The 25168-nt window shown below is 42.1% G+C and overlaps 1 protein-coding gene across 1 annotated transcript in view; it reads right to left on the reverse strand.

The window, feature by feature from the left end:
* Nucleotides 1-25168, reverse strand: part of AGBL1 (ATP/GTP binding protein like 1) — a 269261-nt gene that overhangs the window by 228431 nt on the left and 15662 nt on the right. The window contains exons 2-5 of the mRNA XM_030456954.1: nucleotides 23137-23200; nucleotides 22427-22573; nucleotides 21951-22082; nucleotides 19424-19517 (exon numbers count right to left, since the gene is read on the reverse strand). Coding sequence (XP_030312814.1) covers nucleotides 19424-19517; nucleotides 21951-22082; nucleotides 22427-22573; nucleotides 23137-23200 — 437 coding nt within the window. The remainder of the gene's footprint in view (nucleotides 1-19423; nucleotides 19518-21950; nucleotides 22083-22426; nucleotides 22574-23136; nucleotides 23201-25168) is intronic.

Below are 25168 nucleotides of genomic sequence, written 5' to 3' on the forward strand. Positions count from 1 at the left end.
GGGTAACAACCACAAAAAGGACAGATCAAGTCCCAGGAAAGCCACTGCCAGCAAGGAAAGCAGCAATGCTTTCATACAAGGCTTCACCTGTACAGCTCCTTGCAGTACTCAGCAGGGACTGGGCAGAAAAGTGCTCATCCTTATGGTAACAGAGACATATCCCATGAGGAGTCTTAAAGACCACAGTTTTGTCACTTTTGCAAAATGATGGTTAACTGTCCTGATGGGTCTCCATAGACTTCACTCGGTTAAGAAGTAAACACTAAGGGAGGCAAAGAGCTACTTAAGCCAAAGAACAAAGCTGGCACAAGGAAAAATTGATAATAAAATGACCCTGACAAATTTTCAACTAGATATTAAAGGATGTTTTTTAAGGACAGAAAAACCAGGCTCTGAAACATCCTCTTGGCAGTGATGAATAACCTAACAGCTTCAAAAAGTGAGCATAAATTGCTTATAATGGGACTCCTAGGCTCAGCTGCCAATGAGGAAACATCTTTTAAAAGTGACCCAAGAAAAACTTGTCTTATATCCCTACATTTTAATCATAAACAAAATGGAAGCAAAATAAGAAACAGGGATTCTAAGCACAAAGTTAATTAGCCAGGCCAGAAAAGAGCAGCTGCACCAGTTTAAGCTTTAAGTCCAAACAGTCCAGCACCCCATGGCCAACAGCAGCCCAGGGAAGAGTACATGACAACAACAAAACTGCAGTGCTAGAACCTCTAGAACAGGCTCTGACTCCAGTAATTTGCAGTCCAGAGAGTTCATAAACTAGGAATGGTGCCTTTGGGAGGCTTTTCAGCTCTCATTTAATTTTACTTCCATATATTTGCCTAGCCACTTTTGAACTCTGGCAAACTTTTAACATCCCCAGCTAGCTGGGGAAAAGAGTTTACACCTACACTGTGTAAAGAGTTTGGAGTTAAAATCAGCATCATAATTTACACTTTAAGTCGCCTGTCAGCAAGTACCCCAGAATATTACCTATCTTTGATGCTGAACAAATTCAAACGTACAAAACATCCTGTGGGAAACAAATAAATCAAGAAGTCATAGAAAAAAAATGCAGAATGGACTTTCACTGAGAACAGCAGCAAGCTGACAGATGCATCAATTGGCTTATGGCAAGCCAGAAAGCAACTGGTGTTTGCAGTAATATCTGCACCTCTTAACACCATATGGCAAACCAACAACATCTTTTCTGGCATCAGGAGGTATAATGAGATGAGTAATCCTTGGACTGGAAGAAAAGAGATAATAAATTGTGCATGACAACAAGGATAAGGGGGAGAAAGATGGGAACAGGAGGAAAAGTTTAAGAGCACAAGAAAGATGACTTGATAAGCCATATGCTAGACCAGAGAATTTGACAGTGTGCCCAGTGCAGAACTCCACATTTGTCTCAAGAAGAAATGGGGGGAAAACCAGAAATCATTACAAAGCCTGCCAAACCTGTCCAGATGCCTTCCTCTGATTTTCTGTTCTACGTAGTAATATGTTAGTAAAATCTTAGCTATTTTGTCACTCCCCCTCTATCTTGAAGGAAATTAATTTATATAGTTCAAATAAAGGTGCTTTATCTTAAAGGCACAATAATAAATGCTGCTCAATAATCAGAAAACGTTAAAAGCTCCTGAAGTTGAGACAGCAGCTCTGAAGAATGGAAACCTTTGAAGTGTTCCCAAGTCAGCAGCTTGGACATGAGGGCAGCAGTACAACTTGCAGACAGATAGACAAAAGCAACTTCCAGATCCTGTGCTTAGGAATCAGAAGCAAATAAATTTCCTAAGCCAAAGTAAAATTGGATTAGCCAGTAAAACCAGGCTGCTAAAGAGCATAAACAAAGCAGTCTATGTCTAGGTCAACTTTTCACTTCTGAGCTACCAGGACAGTGTTTGCTGAAAATCACTGCAGAAGCCACAGGATCTCTTAGGTTTGTTTTCTCTGCTCTGGTCTTGGCTCACAGGTTGTAGCACTGGGCAGTAAAATAGACAACACTGTGCCTCTGTTTCTGTCTCTGGACTAAGTAATTTATTTCTGTTCCACCCCAATAGTACCAAATACCCACAAAAATGACCCAAGAAAAAAGAAAGAAAAAACAAAGAAAAACAAAACAAAAAAAACCCCAGCACAATACAAAGCCAAACAAAAAAACAAACAAGCAAAAAAGAAAACAAAAGGCTTCTGTAAATGAAAAATCTCACTACAGAAGAGAAACATGGTAGACTACCTGAAAGGTTTTGAAGACTCATAGGACACATGGATGTTGGTGCTCAACTGCTCAGGACCAGCTTGGACCTATGGGTAGGTAACAGCAGGGAAGCCAAAGGCTGAGCACAGAAGTGACCCAAAAGGGGTCTGTAAATCAGCCCTCAAGTAACATAATCAGCCTTTTTTCTCCTGCAAGACTGTACCTTTTACCTGGTTAATCAACAAAAGTCCTCCTCAAACTATTGAGTGAAAGCTGATGACTACTGGGCGTTGCAAGATGAACCTCTTTTAGGGCACAGCGCTCCAAGATCCAACCAGGTGTTCCAGCAGAAACTCATGAATAGTGCTCAGAGTCTATTGCCCTCAGGGTTGACCAGCCTGGATCAGTACTATTGCTCCGAAAGCGGCCAGTCTCTCTGCTGGCTTGCTCAGGAGTGAGCTGAGATTGTGCTTCAGCCCTCACCTTTTATTGGCCCCCTGGTCCTGCTCATGCGCAGTTAGGGCCCACCTTAATCAGGCACAGGTGGGCTTAACACAAGCTCATGCCCACTACCTGGCAATTAGTGGCACCTTGTTGCCTCATTTCACTACAACTGGGTGCTTCATTAAATATCTCTTCACTTCATTCCTGATCTAATTCCTAAAGGCAATCACACCTGGATAATAAAGACATAAAGCACTACTTTTATAGAAACATAAAAAAAGATTCTGCCCTTGCCTGGCACTGTACATTGCTTCAGCCTATAGTCCCTTCTTCTGCCCTTCACCCTACTGTTTTTCTCAGTATTTTCACTTGTTGCTGTCATGTTTATTTATATCACATGCAGCATGGGGCAGGGACCATGCAATAAATATTGGAACAGCATCTATCACAGGGGGAACCCTGACTGAGAACCCAACGTAGTACAGTTTTTAGGCTTCAAGCCCCTAAGCTTCCACAGCTCCTGTCTCAGGGAGGCATTAAGTCCCCTGGAGTACACCTATTGTCTGGCTGCATTTTGCCTCCTGGGACTCATACTAAAGTGCTGGAGTTTACACAGTCACACAGCAACTCACTCAAAAGACAATTTCACATTTGACAACTGAGAGACATTTGGAAGCAACATGCAGGCACCACGGCAATAGGTGCTTTATAAATCCCACCAGAAGGTACATCTCATCTGAGACAGATGCCTTGAATAGTCACTTTCCTTCTGAAATACAGCCATAAAGATCTTAAATATGCAAGCACTTGCATAGTGATTTGGTTTGTTTTAAAGGCTTAAAAGCAGCAGCTTCACCAGTCTTGGAAATATGGGTGGGCAAAAGCTGCTGATGCTGCTGGCATTTTTGCAGCACTGCCAGTCTAGGACTTATGCAAAACCACTCATCATGATGACCACTTCAATTCTACCTTGTTAGCTGGGCATTAAAACTCAGGCTAAAGGCAAAGCCTGCTCACAATCTGTGATGTCCCACACGCTGCCAACAGGTGGAGTTTGGAGATCCAGTTGTTGTGCACAGATGTACTTTTGGTGTTATGCTAAAGGAAAGGGAATAAAAATCACTCATTCTTTTCCTAATGGTTGTTTAAATTCCAGTGACCAGGTTTTTTTTGTTTGTTTTGTTTTCTTCCCAGAAAAGCACACGCTGTCATTAATGCAAATACACATCTTCTCTGTAATGTAATTCATTGTGCCAAATAGAATTAGTGGGCAAACAAAAAATATACAGAAATTAAATGCATATTGAACAGTATTTCCACTCCATCTTTAAAGATTTATATGGCTATTAGCTCTGAGAGGAAGGTTATGAGGAAAAAAAAAAGTATGCATAGGTGCCAAAGTCAATGCTAATAGCCAGCAAGACTTAACAGCAAAGGAGTGATGATTCCCTGTTTTTTAATACCACCACAGACCCAGGAGCAAGTTTTCTCCTGTCCTGCATTTTGGTGAACTGAAGTCAATATGTTCTCCCAAAGACATGTTGCTCCTTGTAGGGAAGTTACAGCCCTGATGCAGAAGCCACATCATGAGATCTTCTCTGTGTCATGGTTAACACAGAGGATATCTCCATTCCCAGGTTCAGTTCAGCCTTCATAGCAGCACGTTCCAAACATCTCTGCCAGCTCTGGAGCCTGTTAGGTTAAAATCAATGAAAAGTTTAAGCCTTCCACCCTCTTTCACCTCTGTTACCCAGAAGGAAGAGTGACTCCAGGGTTATCCTCCAGGCATCTTTACAAGTATCCTATTCTCTCATGTGCAGAGAGAATAACAAGAGACAGCTGTATCCTAAAAAGTCAGCCTATTCTTTCCAGCTCTTAATTAAATCAGCTTTGAAGCAGTAACAGAGAAGAACAAGGTACACAAAATACACTTAAATCCTTGCCAAAAAAATGCCCAGGCATTTCTTACAGATTGATGCAGAGCTGGCACTGCTTCCTCCAGCAGAAGCCATACTTCAGAAGTTTTCCCATTCCTGTCAACTCCTTCTCTAGGGTCAGATGTCACCAATGTGGCTGAGGCAGGCTGTGACAGCTTGTCATTCACATCAAGATGAAGGGGTTGGAAGGATCACAACCAGACAGGATTTTTAAGAGATTCATCACCCAGGCAGTTTCAGGCTGACCGTGTGAGAATCCTGCTCTCCCACTCAAGGAGCACATGTAGGGAGACTGTGAAAGGGGCTTGATGCTATCCTTGACTGACTAAGAGGATTCCCATCAAGGTCACATCTGATAACAAGCACCAGCACAGCCCTACAAAACATCTCATACACAATTAAAGCATGTCAGTGAGTGAGGCTAAATTCCCCTCCTTTCCCCAGGCAGCTGGTTTCTAATCCCAATTCAGTTACTAGTGAGAAAGAGCCCAGTGATTTGTTGACTCACTCCTTAATTGTCAATTTATTTGTAGCTTATCAGTTTACCATGACTGACAGCTTTTGCTCTGGAGACTCCACATGCCCAGTGTGCTCCCAGCAAGGTAGGTGCTCAGAAAAGAGACGAAGCTCCATCCTGCTTGCTTCTTGATTGTCCTGCCTCCAACTTCTCTCATGCTGTGTGTACTCAGAGCAAGGACAGGGAGAAGGACACTGTCCCTGTACCTGGTGAAACTCTGCTTACTGCACAGTGAAGCCAAGGGGCATGGCTTGGTGACAGACCCAGGCACCCCATCAGGGCAACTGTGACTTCTGTCCTCATTGAGAGAAATTGAATTGCAGGTGCTTTGCCTTTGGACAGGCTCTGATGGTGAACTATAAAAGAGAAGGCAGAGCTTGGGGCTACCCAGGACTTTACGATGCCAGAAAATGAGCCTGCACTCACACTACATTGCCTGCAAACAGCTGAAAGATTTTTTTTTATTTTATGGATACTATCAACTTCTGGCAGTAAGATATCCAAGGGCAGCTTGTGTTGCCAACAGTCCAAGTAGTGAGGTATCTAACTTGTCATTGCTTGTGCCCAGGGCTATGTGAGAGCTCAAAAGGAAGGCAGGTTTCAAAGTAATCAAGGCTAAGAGCTGTAGCTCTCCCTGACTACTGGTTAGTACAAACTATTGCTAAAGCAGCAGTAATCTCAGGGTACACCACCTTTAAAAAACATTTTGTAATGAAAGGGCCTCTTGAGCTGTAAAGAGACAGTGTCTGAAATAGCAGCTTTTACTGCCTGTAGCTGGACTGCTGCCATGGATGGGAAAGTCAAGTTTTCATTTCAGCCACTCCTGCAGTTTCACTGCTTAGGATTTTGAGGTTTGTTTTTGTCCAGGATTTTTGTTTCACTTCTCTTTTTAAACAAAAAAAAATAAATTTATTTGAGGGAAAACTAATTTTTAAAGTATATACGGTTTAAGAGACTTGAAAAGAACATGAAATATGAAGCTGAAGGACTGAGAAAGCACCACATTGTTTGATGTCTACCAAAAAGCAAGGCTGATGGCCTTTTCTTTAAGCAAAAGTCATATGCCTCAGAATAAAAGAGGGAATGACTGACATCGAACACAAGATGAAAAATTGTGTTTCTTCTTTTTAATCTAACAGTATTGCTTCCATATTACAAAGCCCTGGAAATAGATCCATCAGTTTGAGTTTATATGGCACTTGCCTTTCCCCTCTGGTCCTATTCAGATGAAGCACATCTGTAAAGTCCAGGCAAAGGAAACTTAAAGCTTAAAACCTCTAAGAAAGAGTATTGCAGAGTTTCTTTGAATATGCCACAGCAAGAATCCATTTCATACAAGCATAGCTACTGGAATCATTCTCCCTGTGCTGCCTGACAAGATATAACTTGGGTGCCTGAGAATTGGCAATAATGTCATAACATAACCCTGTAGCCCTACTTACATCTGCCTGTTGTTGAGTGTCTAATTACAGTCTGCCTGTACTACTCAGGCTACAGCTTGAATGCGTGGGTAACTGTTTACTCATCAGCTGCAGCACTGACAGCACAGTGTTACATCCACATTTGCAGTAGGAAGCAGGTGAAAAAAAGATACTGATGCCAATCTTTCTGTATGCAACATTTTCCATTTATCAATCTCCATGTGCTTCCCAAGTTAATAAGCATCCTTTCCCTTGTTATGCTCACAGGTTAGGCAGATTCTATATACTGAGCTTACCCAACTCCCAAAGGATAATGGCCTGAAAAGGTCACATGGGATTTCAACAAAATATATATAAGTAAATATATAAAATCTCTACACCAATTTCCTCCTGGTTTTCAGCTACCCCCACTTTTCACCTCTTCTGATGATTTTGTTCCCTCACATACACACTTAGTCCTTCAGCTCTGAATTCACTGTGAAGTGGGCACTTGAGAGTTCAATGGTCCTAAATGATGCTGCCGAATATGAACATGCATGGAAATACTGGGATATTTGTTTGTGAGCCCTATGTGCACACAATATTGAGCTAATTGGTACTATTTAAATCAGTCTCAAATTGAGAATGTATAAACATACCTGAGAAACACAAAGTAACATTCTCAAAGTAACCAGACTCACATTAGGTATCTTAACCTGAATTAAAAAGGCATCTTTGTCTAAACATGCAGCTAGCACTCAGATTTTTCAAAAACCCTTTGAATCCTAAGGTCAGAACTAATTTAAGTGTAAAAATTAGGCTTTTACCTGCCAGGAAGCTTTCTGTTACAGTTGCATTTCCTTTCATCTTCATGCACCTAAATACCTCTGAAAATCTGGACACTCATTCAGAAAACTGAGTCCTCACTGACCCAAGTGTCCTTCAGTCAACATCAACAGTTTGTAAGAAATATTTCAGATCTCCCTTGTATGCAAAAGAAACACCAATTTCGCCTGCTGTGTGCTGTCAAAACAGAAGCCTGCCAAACACATGTAGAAAGGTGCTAGGAACACATAGCACTGACTAGTTTTGCTGCAGGCAAGTACAGTAAGCATGAAGTCTTTGGGAAAATTGATGTTGCAACTGCAGTGCAGGGAGGAAAGCTTATTCACTTGCCCAGGATTTTCAATAAAGGTTTAGCAGAAAAAAGAAAATAAAGAAAAAAACCAGCACTCTGCTATTCACCTCTGCCATTCTGTGGTTTCTTCTCGCTTGACTCGCTTGAGTGCTGCTGTGGTGTGCAGTACACACACAGCTCCAGCTTTGCAGGAAAAAGAGCCAAGCCATGGAAAAGTGAACAGCTGCCACATTGCCCTGCAGCAGCTTTCTGGGACATGAGATCTGCAGGCTGTGGTAAGAAAGGCAGAAGAGTTATTTGAGAATATGAGGTCAGATTCACACTAAATAGGAGAGATGCTGCAAATGAGGCTGCACCTTCCAGAGGAGCTGTCTGTGCAAGCAGGCTGAGCAACCATCACTAAAGGCCATAGCCTCAAACAGCAGCAGATGCACCCCTGCCCCAACACCTGATGTGAAGTTCTCCTTGTCCTGTCCTCATCTCTGCAGCTCAGGCAGGACAGAGCAGAACATCTTACTGAAAGGAAGGCAACCTACAGGATGTAGGTCAGAAATGAGGCTCACTGCAAGTAGAGTATATCAAGATATTTATATCAAGTATATCAAGATATTTAGATTTCAAAGAACAGGAATGGGATATGTAGATTGGCAATGGGAATGGGATAGGTACTGATCCCGAGAAAGGAAAGCACATTTAGTTTAGTACAACATCCAAAAATCAGAGAAACAGCATTCTCTGTTAGATCACCCACGGTGCCTGCTGTATTTTGGTCAGTCAGTTGCTGAGACTGAACACTCAGTATGCATCAGGACTTTAGGAGGAGGAGCAGGAAGGTTGTACTACCAGGAGCAGGAATGCTGAACTACCAGGAGCAGCCACAGTGCAGCCTCAGCTTTCATCCCCACGTCTACAAGCAAGGAGATTTAAGAGCTGTATGCACCAGCCCATGCAACATAAGTCACCACACCATGATGGAGCTTGCAAGGCTGACTGAAAACCAGCATCTGGTTCTTGTGGCTGATCCAGCCAACCACAGACTAATGAGCTTTTCTAGTTACATGTGTAATGCTCCTTATTAAGCAATCATCTGGTCACATCATAGTGCTGGTGCCTGTTCTTCACAGCACTTAGCTAGAGAATCTGAAAGGAATAAAAAGTCAGTAATAAACCAAACTGCAGCAAATACTGGGTCAAAGTCTTCTGATATTTGCTGTTTGAAAGCTGCAATGTCACACTGACATAACTCAGGAGCTTTTTGAAGTGGTAATTTGCAGAAGCCTAAGTAATGAAAGCCAGTAATATTTTTTTTCTCTCTCTCCTTTCATTGGAAAGCTTCCATCTGATATAATCAAGCCAAACTCTGGCACTTGAAAACAGATTATATCAAAGCCAAGGCTGGTAGAACTTGAGCTGTAAATATAAGAATTAAGCCACGAGGATAAATAATTAAAAAGCACAGTAAAAATTATGAGCATTATGAGGATAATTCTTCTATGTGCCCTTAATTTTTTCTACACAGAAAGATCTGGAAGGTGGTGAAAACTGGAATAACCACAAACATGTAAGTGTGATTTAAAACAACAACAAAACAAAACAAAAAACAAACAAAACAAAAACCAAAAAACTGAAGTTTTTGAGCAGTGAGAGCTGTTGTGCCATTGCAATAAATGGTCTACGCAAAGTCAAAACTACATCCAATTAACACAGGAAAGAAACACCTGGAATTGATGTGCCAAAGATACAGAAGGATTTTCACTTTTTCTCTTCCACAATAGTCTGGCTGTTGCTGCAGGCTAGCAGTAAAAGCTCTGTCTCTGAGCCATGACCTTTCCAAGGTTTACACTTCAGAGGGAGTTTCCATTCCCAAGCCTTAGAGCTGCATCCGTATTAGGAATCCACAGCCCTGTTCTTCCTCACCAGCCACTTCAAGTTTTCAGGTTCTCCCCTCCATCTTGCAAGCCCTGTCTCCGAACACATCCCAGAGCACCTCAACTCTGGGTTTATTTACAGATTTTCCTGGCATTGCTGCCATTCCAAGTGTTGCCCTACAGATAAAGGGACCAAGAAGAGCCCTGCCAGTGTTAGCAAGTGAGAGACCTGGGTTGCATCCATAGCACTGCTGTGACAAAACCTCTCCCTAAGAAAACTCATTTCACCTGCACTTGGTAAATACTCCAATATTTAAAGTTTTTGTTCTCTATAATCAGGATTCTTTAACCACCCAAAAGATATTGAGAGAGACTCTGAAGCCTTTAGAGCTCACTTGCTCTCATGCTCATTGGAATAAACTGTGTGTTGCTTCTGTATCTCTAAAACCACTGCAGCTCCAGCTGGTGCAGCTCCAGCAGTGCCATCAGACAGGGAATCCTAGCACAGAAGGCTGTTGCTAGGGGCTCTGACACTGTGTCATCTGCTCAGGACAGCTCTAATCACTGCTGTGCTTTAAAACCACCAATAGTTCTAGAGACTGGCTTACATTTCACCTCCCAGCACTGGTGGAGCTGGAAAAAAAAGCCACGGCAACCCCAGGAAATTCTTAGGACTGTCTTCCCTGTGGGGATGGCACCTGCTCAGGGCCAGCACTGAAAATTTCAACAGTGAAAATTGTTGCTATATATGCTGTGCACTGAGGCTTCTTTTCGTCAGATTTACCTGGTCTACCTTTAGACTGAAGGCTTTTGTGGGGAGGATTTTACAGCTGTTTTCTACCCCCTTCATAAGGCTTCTGGGTGGGAGGAGAAATGGCAATAAATCAAGCAAAAGGCAAGAGAGGAGATTACTGGGCTCTCCTATGTACTGACACACAAGTGAGTGCCCTCAGCTTTATCTATTCACTCTCTGGCTTCTCTCAGAGATTTCCATCATTACCCAACTCATTTATTTCCGAGGGAGGATTTTTTCTGTGTCCTTTTGACACAGGAATATGGACACAGGCAAACAGCCAGGGTGAGCACCTCCTCATCATCTCTACAAGAAAATTCAGAAGGGCTTTGCTTAGAAATATCTTCCCTCTAGTTCCAGTCCCACAAGGATGTCTGGCTGATACTTTCTGAAAGCTTTGGCACTTTGATGTCCACCTCAAACATGCACATAAACAACATTACTTAACTCCTGGCTCTGTCAGCTCCATATTCACCCCACAGTTCACATCAGCTGCAGCCTGGCTGATCATAAAACCTTGCACAAAATCACTACTGCTTTTCTCTTCCCTTGCTCCCTTCATTTTCTCCCTGTTCATCTGTGTCTTCATTGAATGCCTCAGACACAATTTTCCATAGTCTCATTACCCTCAGGAAGGCATTATCAAAGTCTACACATTGAGCAGATGAAAAGTCCAATTTTGGGTGACTTTCCCACAGTACCACACCGTGTCTCAGACTGGCACTTCAGACATCAGAGGCATTCTTTTTGTCTTCTACCATTATTTTTTTATTGCCTTCTTATAGCCCAAACACCACTGGCAAAAATCTCTCTGCACCTCCAGATCAAAAGCAGCTTGCCTGCTCATCTTGCAAGTAGCCAACCAACTTCCAGAACATATCCCAAACCTTTAATTTCTTCCTACACTGCAAAGTATTTTGTAGTCCTTCTAGCTGTTTTATTTTTATTTATTCCACTCTGTTCCTTCTGCACTATTTACAAAATGCTTAGCACAGCCAGTACATAACAGTCTTGATTTACCCTTTCTGTGGGACTATCGTATTCAGCTACAATGAACCACTGTCAATATTAACTACTCATTAAAGTCTGGGAAACACTCTTGGATGCAACTGATGTACAAAATCAAGTCCTACCTTCCATTTGAATGGGGGTGACAGTGGTTTCCCCAGCTACGTGGGTGATAAACCTCACAGACAACTTCTAACAAGCAATGTGATTGCATTGCAGTGAGGCACTCAAGCATTAGCTTTAATTTATTTCGAACAAAGCCCAGCAGTGAGACAGCCATGGCAATATGAATAATATTCCTAGACTGGATAATAAGTCCTAGGAAGTTTGTGAAGTTTGTGTAGCCCCCACTGGAGGCCCTACAGCAAGCTTTAACAGTTGTTAGCAGAATAAGGGAAATTAGAGCTAGGGCACAGAGATTCCCCCTCCCAGGAGCAGAGAGTTGCCTGCAGTGCAGACATACCCAAAGCTATCAAGTGAGGTCAAGCATGAATTGCATCTGCCATAGCCACCGGGTGGGGAAAGTCAAGAACTTGAGAACAGGAGTGACTTGCTCTCATACCATCTTTCCAAATATAAGCCACTAGCTCACCAAAGGGGAAGAAATAATGGGCAAAGAATGGCCTTCAGCTGGAAGGACTGTTTGGTTTTTTCCAAACTGTTACCTCTACCTGAAAGAGAAGTAAAGAATAAGCTAGAGCTAAAAGAAAAAAAAGCAAAAATCTTTCAAAATAACATTTGCAGTAAGTGTATCTATTTGTAAACCAGTTCCTCCCTTCCCATGAAATATCAAGGCAAGATTAAAACCGGTTTTCTCTTTATATAATGTTCCTTTGCCAATCCTTTATGCCGCAGACAGGTGCTTAATCTTGCGATACCAGAGGCTACCAAGAGATGGCACCAGGGTTTCTGTATGCAACATGTTTGGCCATATGGAATAACCTTGATATATGGTATTCCTCTCTGCCTCATCAATTCTTCATCTATTTTCAAATCTCATCTGAAAGCATCTCCTTTCTCTCCTGCCTCTGCCTCTTAATTTTTCAATTTCTCTCTTCTGCTGCTATTAATGGTACAATGTCAGTAAAGTATAATTCTGCAATGCAACTCTATTTACTCTGCAAAGCAGCACTGAGATACCATCAGTCTGAAATGAGATTTTATAACTTATTAATATTAGAACAGGTCATTCTTTGAGAGAAACCACACAGACCATAAAAAGAAAAGAAGAGAAGAAATTGCATAAAACTGGGACACCTTTGGCTCCAAGATAATTTCTTGTATTACAATGGCTCATTGCATTAAATATGAGCACTGGAGTTTATTTACTTATCTCAGTAATGTACCCATTTCAGCTCCATGCTATTTGAGATGTTAGTCAAGTGGAGAAGAAACTTGGTATAAACAAGAATTTAAAGGAAAACCCTTTTTCCCTTTGCTGCTGGCATCACCTCATTCAAAATAGTATTTACCAATTTCATTTAGCAGGAATTCTGGGCTATATCCCATGTAGATCAAGGCCAGATGGGAAGGCTTGTAACTTATCTGTCACATAGCTCAAAAGAAATTTCAGCCCCTCCTGTGAATTTTCTACAGGGATCAAATGAACCAAGTAGCAATTTGAGAGTAAGCAGGCAGTAAGCATTGATTAATTCTGACCACATTCCAATAGAATCGTGTGTCAGTTTCCAATTAAATACCCCAACTGCTAAACACAATTAATGGCAAAACACAGACTAACAAGAGGAATTAAGGATGATTTGCTTTTGATCTCCTATCAGGAATCGTTGCCAAATAAACAAAGACATAAAACTGTATGTGGAACATTCCTCAAAAAGAAGGGATCACAACAGCTATTGTATCAGGTTGCAGAAGAACTGATCAACATGTTGGTGTGTTGAGTTTCAGCTCAGTCTCAAAATATATGGCAGTGGCCATACAGCATGTTCTTCTGTTCAAGCAGAGAGCAGCTGACATTTAGGACAATCCAGAAGATGGAATTGCAATAAATGAATATGGTGATCTACCAGCAAAAAGTTATCCTGGATTAAGGCTGAGGAAACTAACTGTCTGCACTGGGTGTTGGACACATTTGCAATTGGATCTCTTCCATGTGTCTCTCTATCATTCTTAACAGAAGAGATAATTCTAGTATTCAGGTCATCCCTGCTGCATGACTCCTCTCTTTTTGTCTAACAGACTTCTGACTTCTTCTGTTGTTGCTAAGGTCAGAGGAAATCACTTTTACAAGCATTTGTTGATGTGGCAACTTGGTCACTTTTCAACACTATGGGCTCAACACTTACACCTTATCTTGCATCAAAAGCCCCAGTTCCAAGTTGGGAAAACAGAGCCTCTGTTGCAAACAAAACACGTTTTATAGAAAAACAGAGTTTTATATATATAAAAAAATATATTCATATATTCTAGCTTTATTTTGAAGCAATACACAGCTTCTCAACTTTTACTTTCATCATTTCCAGTGCCTTTTTATTCTCCTTGGTCAATCTGATACGATGTTCCATTCAATACCGACCATCAGATTTCAGCTTTTATCTTTAGATGTGCTCTTTTAATCACCTTAACATTCCCCTCTTCACTTGATTGAGCTCTGCTTTCAGTCCTCCAGAAAAATCTTCCTCTCAGCTCACGTTGTGACAGAAGTATCTGATATAGGAATAACCTCCTGACCATAACAGTGTCATCCTTATTCTTGCCTGTTTGAGATTAATGAGTCACTCCCCACTTCAGATCACCCCCCAGCACACATCACCAAATAAAAGACATGCGAGCTGTTCCCATTTCCTCTGGGCTTTTGAGCCCTGGCAGTAGTTAGGGAATATTGCATTTTCCAGCTCTCTCAGCAACCATTTATCTGACCCAGCCTTAAACACCCACTGTGCTACTCCCAGTTTTACCCACTCAAGTCATTCTCCAGTCAGCAGAGAGGAAAAAAAAGCCAAAAAACTAAACGCTTCCAAGCCTCAAGTTTCTAGAGACAAACATCTGATACAAGTGAAAAGAACCTTGCTTCTTTTTTTCCTTTACCATGTGAAGAGTCCAGAGATCCACCTCAGATGGAGCAGTTACATGAGAGGGTTTTCTGCCTTTAGTGGAAAGGGAGATTATCAGCAAGTGCTGAGAAGTTGAGACCATCCAACAAGCACCAAACATAGAAGAATGGTGATCCAATGTCAGAAACAAGCAATGCTGGACACAAGCAAAGGCAGATAATTTCTGCATATCATATTTTCTACTGAATTAATTTGGCGCTATTCCCAGACCTTTTTCATTCACTTTCCACTTTTAATTAAGTAGTCAAACTTTACTGGAAAAACCCTGTGCAGAAAGCCAAGTTTTGTTGATATTCACAGAAGGAGTTTTTAATTCTGATGAATAGTCAGCCCTGTTGAAATCTCTCGTATGAGGTTTATCTGATCACTCATCATTAGCCAGCCCTACTTGCTGAAGTAAATAAATGTACTCACAAAGCTTTGAGAAATAAAAGATTTTTTAAAGGACTATTTAAATTGTTCTTAGTGAAAAACTGCAGAAATAAGACTGCCCACCAACTTTTTAACAACAGAAAATATAACATAACAGAGATACAAATCATTTGCCATTTTCTAAAACACAGGTCTTCTTCCTGAAAGGATCAGAAGCTCTGGATTTTTGTCTTCACTAATTTTGGTAATATGCCTTCAACTTGAGGAGTCTTAGAAAAGGCCCACACAACATATAGCCACAGACAACATATATCCTTCAGAGCCATCAGCCTGACATGCCACCAGTATGGGAAGGATATCTGATGGAGATCTGATCTCTACCTGGAGACAAAGTCATGAAAAAGAAACCCAGCCCCTGGCTGGTCAAAAAACAAATATCTGCCACTGTCACATTCCACATCCATCTGCCCACACCATCTCCTACTATCTCTAAGAAGAGGCAAGTTGGGAGAATAAGCAAGAGTGTCAAAAGGGACACTGTAAAATAAGGGAAAGATAGAAGATATGTAACATACAAGGAATCAGTAAGGCAGAAGGTGAAAGGAGCAGAGGTCATGGCACTCTATGGGGCATCAGGGTTATTGCATTAGAGGAGGTGTTGATGGAGTGCAGATTTGAGCATCTCACACACAGGCTCATATCAGATATCCCAGCTACTGACATAAACAGAACTGAGAAAAACAGATCATCATCATCTGGCTATATTTTAAACTGCCCCATAAAAGGTATCAGAAAGGTTTCTCTACAGCCCAGCATCATGAGCAAGACAATCCAGTGTCTCCATCCCATGTGGATTGCAGTGCTTAACTCAAGAGTTCTTTAAGCCACATTAAGTTTCACATTTGTTCATCTGGCTTTTACTTCAGATATGGGTAAGTCCTGGAGAGATCCACACAATTATGGCACCAGAACATGCAGACCTCAAAGGCCTAACTAATACCAATAAAGTCCATGAGTCACAGTCTCAGGGGAATCAGAGCTACTTGGCACACACCCAGAGAAGGCCAATTGGAGCATGGTAGACTATTTCTAAATAACCCAGAGCTTTGCCACCAGGAAAAATAAATAGAACTATGGATCTTGTTTCTCCATCTTAGCTAGCTAAATAAATAGCTCTCACAGGGCACTCTCCAGGGCAGATTCTTAAAGTGACCTTGGTACTGCTGCTGACCAGGACTGGAGAACATGAGTGCATCCACAAGAGAAGTAGTGCATTTTCAATGCTGCATTCCTGGCAGCTGATCAAAGAATCAGGGTAATCTCAGCCTCCACAGTTGCTGGCTGTTCCTTCCCAGCAGTAGCAAGGCAAATCATGGTGCAAATAGTTATAATGTGGAGAGTAGGTATAAAGGGCAAATACAAAGGGAGGATCAGAAGCTTGCTGGGAGGACATTGGCGTTTTCCTCCATAGCAAAGTTATAGGCTGGTTATAAACTAGCATTCTCTTCACAATCCATACTGACAGCCAAAAATGTTTTTATTACCAACCAACCACACCAAAATAAGCCACTCCAGATTTCAGCACAGCCACAGCAAATTTGGGAAGAACTACACCAGTGTCAGATGACCAGGAGCACATGCTGAACCAGACAAAGCATGTGACTCCTTTTTATTCTTTCTCCACATCTCAGAAAACCCATCCATAAGTTTCCTTCCCCAGTCACCCTACAAAGTTTTAACTAGAACAGCTCAATAAAATAGGTACCCACCTGCATTTGCTGAGAAGCTGCAAAGATGCCTGGGATTTTCAGACCTTTGCTATCCCAGGGATTCCCTAATGCTGGAAAAGATGATCTGTAGCCCACACTACAGTCTGGACTTGTGGTCTTTGGACCAAAATTCTTGTCGACAGCATCTCTTGCAGCTACTTTCCCCAGGGAGAACAGTATTTCAAAATGGGCCACAAGCAAACACAAGTGCTACTGAATAACAAGGGAAGCATTTTTTAAAACAAAACAGGTTTGTGTGTTTCCTCTGATGTAAACCAGACTGTCTCCACTGAGCCATTGACCTTCTCAGCTGCTCCTAGTTATTAAATGAAACAAGCAGCTTTGATCCCCAGGCAGGCCAGATGAGTGGTTACCAGGCTTCAGCTGATTTATGGATCTTGCTCATTAAACGAAGTGTAGGTGGGAGCCAAATCACCTTTTCTGTGAGCTTGGTCCCAGGAAAGGTTTTATTCTGCATTTGCACACTCATACAAATAGGTTTTAAGTAGAGCACAAAAGTTTTAGGGAAAAAAGGCAATTAGGAAAATGAACTAGCAATGAGAAAGCTCAGGTGGACAGTAGTTAATGTATAAGATACCTCTTTTGCAAAAACAAAATAAATCCAAGGTTTTCAGCAATAAATAAAATGGCTTATTAGCCATAAAACTAGAATTTTATTCAGGGAAATTTCGAGCTTGTGTTTTCTGTTGTGTGTGTATGCCAAATGGAAAAAAAGTTCACAGACGAGTTCAAAATAATTTTTTCTACATCAGATGAAAGGAAGAAACCCCCAAATATAGCACACACAATCTGGATTCACTGAAATCAAAAGCAGAGTGTTTCTCTGAAGGCTATTTCTTTTCCTTTCTGCTTAGAAGTGGGTATTCTACAGCAATTTGCAGCCTACATTACAACCCTCAGCAGCACTAGCTGCAACTCCAAATGTATTTCAGCAAAAAGCCAGACTAGAAATGTGTGACAGATTTCCAAGTTTTCCACTTCTCTCAGAGGACACAGCGAATGGAAAAAGCAGTGTTGCACAAAATTCATTTAAAACACTTTTATGGAGCCAGTCCCATTGGTAAAACAAGAACTGATACAGGCCCAAGTCCCATTACATGCAGAGCCTGACCTATGAGGCTATCTCAGAAGTAGAACCAACACTTCTCTAATCAAAGCCTCTAATCAGTTCCCCATGAAGAAAACCAGGGAATTGAGTGGAATTTGCTTATTTAATTAAGCACAGATATGGACCCATCAGTCACTTATGGCTGCCTCAGAAGTCAAGCCCAGCTCTGCATCTGCCCTGTCCTAGGCACCTGTGCCATACATAAAGCAGTCCTAAAGATTCAAGTTATAACATGAGGCCTGAGGGGAATCTTGGAGGGTGCTCAGACACCCCAGGAATAATATCCTGGTGATAATATTCTTTGAGTTGGGTAATATCCAAACATCTGTGCAGGAAACATCCTGATACCATACTTTTGGGCAGCCTATGCAGAGGAATCACAGGTAACCTGGCTAAAAGAGAACTGAAGCTGTGAAGTAGTTCCAGTTACTTAGCACTATACTAGAAAGCCAAAAATGCAGACAAAAGTGCATTGGCTTTCATTAACAAGGTAGCTGCAGGAAGTTGTGCATCTGCTGGGCTCACCCTGTATCTTATTATCAAAAAAACCCTGTTTAATTTATCTTTTTTATACCCTCAGACATATAGTCAGAACTAGAAGAATTCTGTGTTCAGCAATCAACAATACCATGTACTGAAGCACAAGTTCATCTCTTAAGGCTAGTGGGAAGCATTTCAAATTCCTTCCATGAAATGCACTGTGTAACTGGTGGTATTGGGATGACTGGTATCAGTCTTTGGCAGTAATAGCAGGATGGATGTTATTTACTGGTGTCTTCCTCCAGAGGGACTGGGCTCCAACCACAGCTAAGCAACTTGCAGTCAAACTCTTGTGCCACTTTTGTCCCTCCACTCCTCACCTGGACATGATGCTCAGTCTACACCTGCTTCCTCACCAACCACCAGCCATGAACTGCACCCATGTCAGGTCCATGCAGAATCCAAAACTGACTGAATTTATGTCCTTGCTGAGCCATGCATGACCAGGTAGGGACAATGAGCTCCACAAAGCATTGCATTGTCTAAGCAGGAGAACTGGCAGGTTCTGTGTTGCTTAAGCAAATGTGAGTGTGTGGGCACAGGTCAGAGCAGTAAATTCTTCCTCTTGTTTGTAATGAGTATGCTACAGAAATGGGCTATGTCCTTCTGTGAATGTTTTCCACATTACAAATTTGCCTTGAAAGGCACCTGAGGACATGGTCAGAATGGACAACTTGAGAACTAATGTTCAGCATTAAGATGGAGATACAAAATGGACTTGCTGTCTTCAGAAAAAAAATATTTGAAATATTTGGGATGGGCTTAAAACCAGACCCTGATTAATACTAGTAGTGACTGTCATACTTCAAAAATATCACAATGACCTGGTCACCAGTGTCTGCAAAAGCAGGACAAGGCAGCACTGCCACGACTCCACTGTACCTGCCCCCGGTGTCAGGAGGTTCTTGCTAAGGGGGAGGCAAAAGCAGTTTTTCTGCTGCCAGCAAACTCTTCTCAAAATCCAGTCCTGACTGGGAAATGAAGGACAATACCCTGCAATCAAACTGCCACCCCTGCACAGGGTACACCACAAATAAATGGCCACCAGCATGAATCATTTGATGAATCACAGCATTAATGTGTCCTTCAGGGAATGATTTCTGCCTCTTAAAAAACCCTGCCGGTTAAAAGTGAATGGAAATAGTGAATCCATTTCTGATTTCTTTGCCTCTTCAAGTGGAACCAAAATTTTATTTCTTGAGGACCTGGAAGGATGAATTCCCTTGAGGCTACTGCCTACCTGACTGTCCTGATGTGTCTCTTGCTGTAGGGGCTGATGACTTTGAAAAGCAGTTCCATGGCTCCATTGATGCCAAGTGTAGTTCCTGTGGTAACTAAGACCAAAAAAAAAAAACAAAAACAGAAAAGCAATCAGATCTGAAGAAGATGGCCTGCAAAACTGTGTTTAGGGGAGATGTACAGAAGGGAGTAGCTGCCCCCACATTTCTCTGGGTGTTCAGATGGATTTGCAAATGCAGAAACTGAAGCAATAAGATGTCTGTGGATACTACCTCAAGCAAGATGAGATGCAAAACCAGATCTCAAATTGTGCAGCTCTTCCTCAAGTTCCCCAAAGCCCCTTTTTCCTGTAAATGTTGTACTCCCCAGAGAACAACTCATAGTTTAATAGGCTCATCTCCCAGCAAAATGACAGGGCTCAAATTCATCCTGCGTTTCCCATAGGCAACCCCATGAGGATGATTTATTTCACAGAGGCACAGAGGTTAAAGTTTTCTTTCTGTGCTATTATTCAGCAGTATAGAAGTGGGATTCTTTTTAACAACAGGTGATTCTGAATACAGATTAATTTCAGCTAGGTCAATTTTGCCTTTAATCCTTCTCTTGCTAACACACTGAGAACTTTTATAGATAGATTTTGCAATCGATTCCAAAAATGCCCAATGCATAAACTAAGTTCTTAGCCAGACCTCCCGACATAAGACAGGTTTTCTGTATAAAGAAGCAATGAACACAGCCCTAAAATATTAAATGCAAGTGAACAGGGTGAAAGGATCAGTAATCAAGAGCAGCCAGAGGGAAGCCTGGCTGCCTGCCTGCTGCTGTGTTTTGTCTGGTTTGTAAATATCTCCCAGTGGTCAGCACAGAGCTGCCAGAGGGCCCATCATCTCCTGCAGACCTACCCTGTCCCCGCCAAGTTGTCCTGGGATGGAAAGCTTTCCAAGGCTTGCCAGCTATTTTCATGCTTATTTATTAGACACAGGGTGGTGGACAAAGCTGTTTGAATTCATCCTAGCCCAGAGCAGGACATGGGCTGCTACACACAATGGGGGCAGAGACTGTGAAGGGAGTGATCTGGAGCAAAGAACTGGTGCATGAGGTAGTGACAAGGACTCATTTTTCTTCTTTCATACCTAAATATTCTCAGAGTTTTATATATGCTTCTGGATAGTTCCACGCCATAAAATTATTTTTTAAGGTTCATTATTTTTAAGGTTCATTATTTTTTAAGGATCATGTCCTCTCCTAGTTTGGTACAACATCCCCACAGACTCAACCTCCCCTGCATCTTCCCAGTGGGGTCACCGAGCCCACAGAGCCAAAATAACTTGGGAAAGGAGGAAGCAGGTCTGGAGACTACAGGAGATACTGGGAGAGTAACAGAGATGCTCCAGCAAAGGAGCAGAGTGGGGCTTCTGGGGTGTGACATGAACAAGCTGCAGTGTGGGGCTTCTGGGGTGTGACATGAACAAGCTGCAGTGTGCATCTTTAAAACTCACTACAACTACAGCTGGATTGTGACTGCAGGTGCAGAAAAGCAGGGAAGGGTGTAGATCATCATTACAGGTTGAAGGCAGCACAGGGTCACTACACAGCTGTGAGACCCAAATAAAGGCAGCTCCTGGCCTTGTCTGCATTTTCAGTCACACTCAGTCTTTCAAATATTGCTTGTCAGAGACAGAGAGAGGTTGAATGTTGAGATTTGGCTGCTTGACTGAGAAAGCCCAGTGCATGAAGTTCACTCCTGTACAGATAGAAGGGACCTGAAGGGCTGGGTGCCAGAAGTGCTAAATCTTCTGATGCACAGAGCAGCCTGCAAACAGGATGGTTGTCAGGAATTATCTGCTGGGTGAGGGATGTGGGGAAGGAGAGGTGAGAGTGAGCAAAGGGAAGTTTTTGCTGACAAAATCTGTGTGCTACAGCACTGGAAGTCTGTCTGAATCTGTAAAATCCCACGAGAATGTAGTGGAAATCCAGTTGCTTAAATCATTTAATATGAAGGGCACTGCCAAGCAAAAAAAGCTGGAGGAGTGCATAGGGGTGAGGGTTAAGAAGACAGAAGACCAGAATCTATGTACTTCCTGAGGGCTCCTGAATGATTAACTGATTTCTCCCTCCTTCTGTTTCTCCACACCTATATTTTTCTCCCCAAAGGAGCAGCTCTGAGGATCAATACAATCAACAATGGTGAGACATTTGGCTATTATGGTAATGGGAACTGCATAGAGACTTAAGTCTCTAAGAGCAAAGGAATTGACTATCTATATTCTACAATAGGAAATCACTGCCATGAATGTTTTTCACTAAAGCACTTTTACTTACAAAGCCCACAGATGAAATACACTGTAAAGGCTCTATAGGCCCCTTTGAGAGCACTTTTTTCTATAGTTTTGTGTGTTTCAGTATATTAATGGTATGTGCAGGCACTAACATTAATCAGGAATGATGTTTCTGTGCACTGACATGACAGAAAAAAATACCTCTGGTGGATTTCACACAAAGGAAAGGAGGAAAATCCAGGCACTCACCATTAGAAGCACAAACCCTCAGGACCCAGAGGCAGTGGGTGAGGTGCAGGTAGTGGCCCAGATTTCTTCTCGCCAAGCTCAGTATGATGTCAGTTGCTTCTGCTTTCTGCACTTTTAACCCAAACTTCCTATCTGTGAAAAGCAAATAAGAATCACACTATTGATTTGTCAGTGCTGTAAACTGAGCCAACGAAGAGAAATCATATTTTAAGATTTCAGTTAAGGGAAAACAGAATTTCTGCTGGGTGGACTTTCAGCCACAAGGCCAACCCAAGACAGAAGAAACCTGTGTAAGAAGCAGCTCTTCATACATGCACTGCACCTTCCCTGCCTTCTGCCAGAATCTTTAGCCTGGCCAATCTGTAGGCAAAAGGAATAAACTCCCAGCTGCCTCAGGTGCAAGCCCAGTGCTGGTTATTTATGGGGCTATCCATCAGCCTCCAACACTCCCCCCCAAGATCTCCCCACTGCCGTACCTCGTTGGCCAACCCTGGCCAGCAGCTGAAGCAGGGGCAGGAGGGTGCTGTGGTCAGGGGGTTCAGCCTGGGCAGTGGTGGTCAGAGCCTGCAGCAGAGCCTCACTGCCCCCCTTGCTGATCATGTAGTGAATCCTCCGGCTGGTCCCTGGAAAAAAGAAGAAAGATTGCTCAGAGGACCCCTGCCTATTGTAAACCCTTACCCTGTAGGGCCTTCCAACTCTGTTTTATTGCTATAAGCCCAAGGGACTTTGCAGAACTCTGCAGGACTCTCGGGTGAGCCTGGCACAGAGACATGGCTGATGCTGCCTGGTGAAACCAAGCACTCTACTCCCTCTGCCAGTTGTTATCTTCACTATCCCAGGTCCTGCGGAAGTTCTTCATTGTGCACTGAAATGCAGCAGCGAGTAGGCAGAGACATCAGCAGACTTTAAAGGAGCAGAAGGCTCAGTGATCTTTTCTGAGATTCTAGAGATACTCCCAGGCATATTTTAAACTAAAAATGGCAGAGAATTTCTGTGGTGTTATTTGTTTTGGTTTTTTCTTTAATTTACTAGAAAAGCTCAGTTTTTTGAGCTCAAGGACTTCTGATCTATAGGTACAATTCACATTCACCTTGCAAACACCTGGCCAAGTTTATGCAGGTGGGAACTCCCTGACCTGTTTGAGGATCCCATATCTCCCCCCATGGGCAGAGCTTTGCTTCCTTACCCAGAGGGAGCAGGTTAGTGAGGACTCCGAGAATATTCAGGATGACATCCTTGTCACAGGAGGTCTGAAATGGAAACACAGCAAATGTAGGAATCAGTTCAGAAGAGTGAACTTCATGCTACACAGGGGAGGTTTAGGTTAGATACTAGGAAAAAATTCTTTGCAGAGAGGGTGATCAGGCATTGGAATGGGCTGCCCAGGGATGTGGTAGATTCTCTGCCCCTGGAGGTTTTTAGGAAGAGCCTGATGTGGCACTCAGTGCCATGGTCTGGGAACCACAGTGGCAGTGGATTAAGGGTTGGACTTGATGATCTCAGAGGTGCTTTCCAACCTGGCTGATTCTGTGAAAACCAGGAGCCAGGTGAGGATGACAGATTGGAACAAATAAGCAGAGAATCACTTCTGTAACAGGAGACTCAGGGCAAGAGCTTTTCTACAGACTCACCTTTACTTCTGTTGTTAGCTAAAATCCATGAGAAAATGCATGTCTCATCCCCATGTCAGAGCTGGCCCATGCCCAGGGAGAGAGAGTCTGATGCTTCTGTTCATTACCACATTAACTCAACAAGCAGAGATCTCTGCACTGAACATAAAAGTTCGGTCCTTTTATGAACTGTGTTGAAATCAAAAGCTTGCTATGATAGGATTACTGCTTCTTTCAAAGCCAAGACAAACAGAATATTTGGCTTTAATGAAATCCAGTAACTCTTGGTTCACCAAGTATTGCCACTCTCACCCTAGAGATGATATCCAGATTACTGCTACTACCTCAAGGGACCACACAGAGGGGCAAGTCTGCAGCAGGGTCAGAGCAGTTCTGAATAATGTTATTTCATGTTAAGCCTGTTAATTCGTGTCCTTGTTCAGTGGTCTGCAGTCCGGAGGTGTCTCAAGTCTGCCTACAATTGCAGAACAAATAAAGAAGAGACTTCTCTCCCCAAGGGTTTCTTGGCATTTTTTAGCATAACAACCTAATAGTTGGGGCACTTCTCTCAGAAGTGACAAGTACCCACCAAATGGATTGACTCCAGGAACAGGTTCTTAGCACCCTTTTTAAAACTGAGGGTTGCCTAAATCAGACTGTCCTCTGGTTTTGCCTTGCTGCCTCTCAGTATCCCTTTCCTCTGTAGGTGGATGGATTACACATTAAGGTTTCAGTAATGAAGTCTTCATTGATTTATGCTCCTATTACACTTGGTTGTTTATTTTAACTGATTGGATTGTGGGTTTCCTAAGCCATTAACACAAATAGTGATGACATAAGATATCCTCTGACTTTCTGTGCTCTTTATCCAGGGACCCGGGAGAACAAAGAACTTGAGGGGACATGAAAAATCAACCTTTAAAATATGAAAATTAGAGGTGGATGTTAGTGCCAAATATTTTATCTAAGCATTTACTCTTGATATTTCAACAGTAAAATTCTGACTGTGTTGGTGCCCCACTGTTCCCCTTCCTACAGAACATTAGTGAGGGAACTGGATGGATTGTGTGTTTGTTGAAACAGTGAATAAAACCCAGTCCCACTACAAATTCTAACATATGTTCTACTAACAGTAGTGGCACCTCTGAATAATACAGGATACTGCAGAAAAACACAGCTTTAATTTATAATAGCAAGACAGCACAGAAAAAAAAAACTAAAGTTGCTGTTGTCTTACAAGATGGCCTGTCTTACAACAGGCCTAAAGTTGCCTGTTGAGAAGAAACAACTCAGATTCTGCCTAATTAGTTTTAAGATTTTCAAAATCAAAGAAGTTTGGAAACTGAAATCTATTAGAATTATTTACATTAAGACTGTTACCGAACTGTTTGTGGATGAATTGCCAATAAATTCATTCATAAAAAATATTCACTAAATCTTTTTGAACATTAAGTACAAATGAGAAAATCACAACTTGTGCCTGATCTAAAAAAGATGAATAGAGCAATTTCTTTAATGCAAATTACTTACCCAGCTCTGGTTAAAATAAACACATTAGTTATTTTTATTGAAAGATATGTTTGACGGTTCAAGAACAAACCATAAGTA

Source organism: Calypte anna, chromosome 10 (genome assembly GCF_003957555.1).
Source record: "Calypte anna isolate BGI_N300 chromosome 10, bCalAnn1_v1.p, whole genome shotgun sequence".
In the NCBI taxonomy this organism is placed as follows: domain Eukaryota; kingdom Metazoa; phylum Chordata; class Aves; order Apodiformes; family Trochilidae; genus Calypte; species Calypte anna.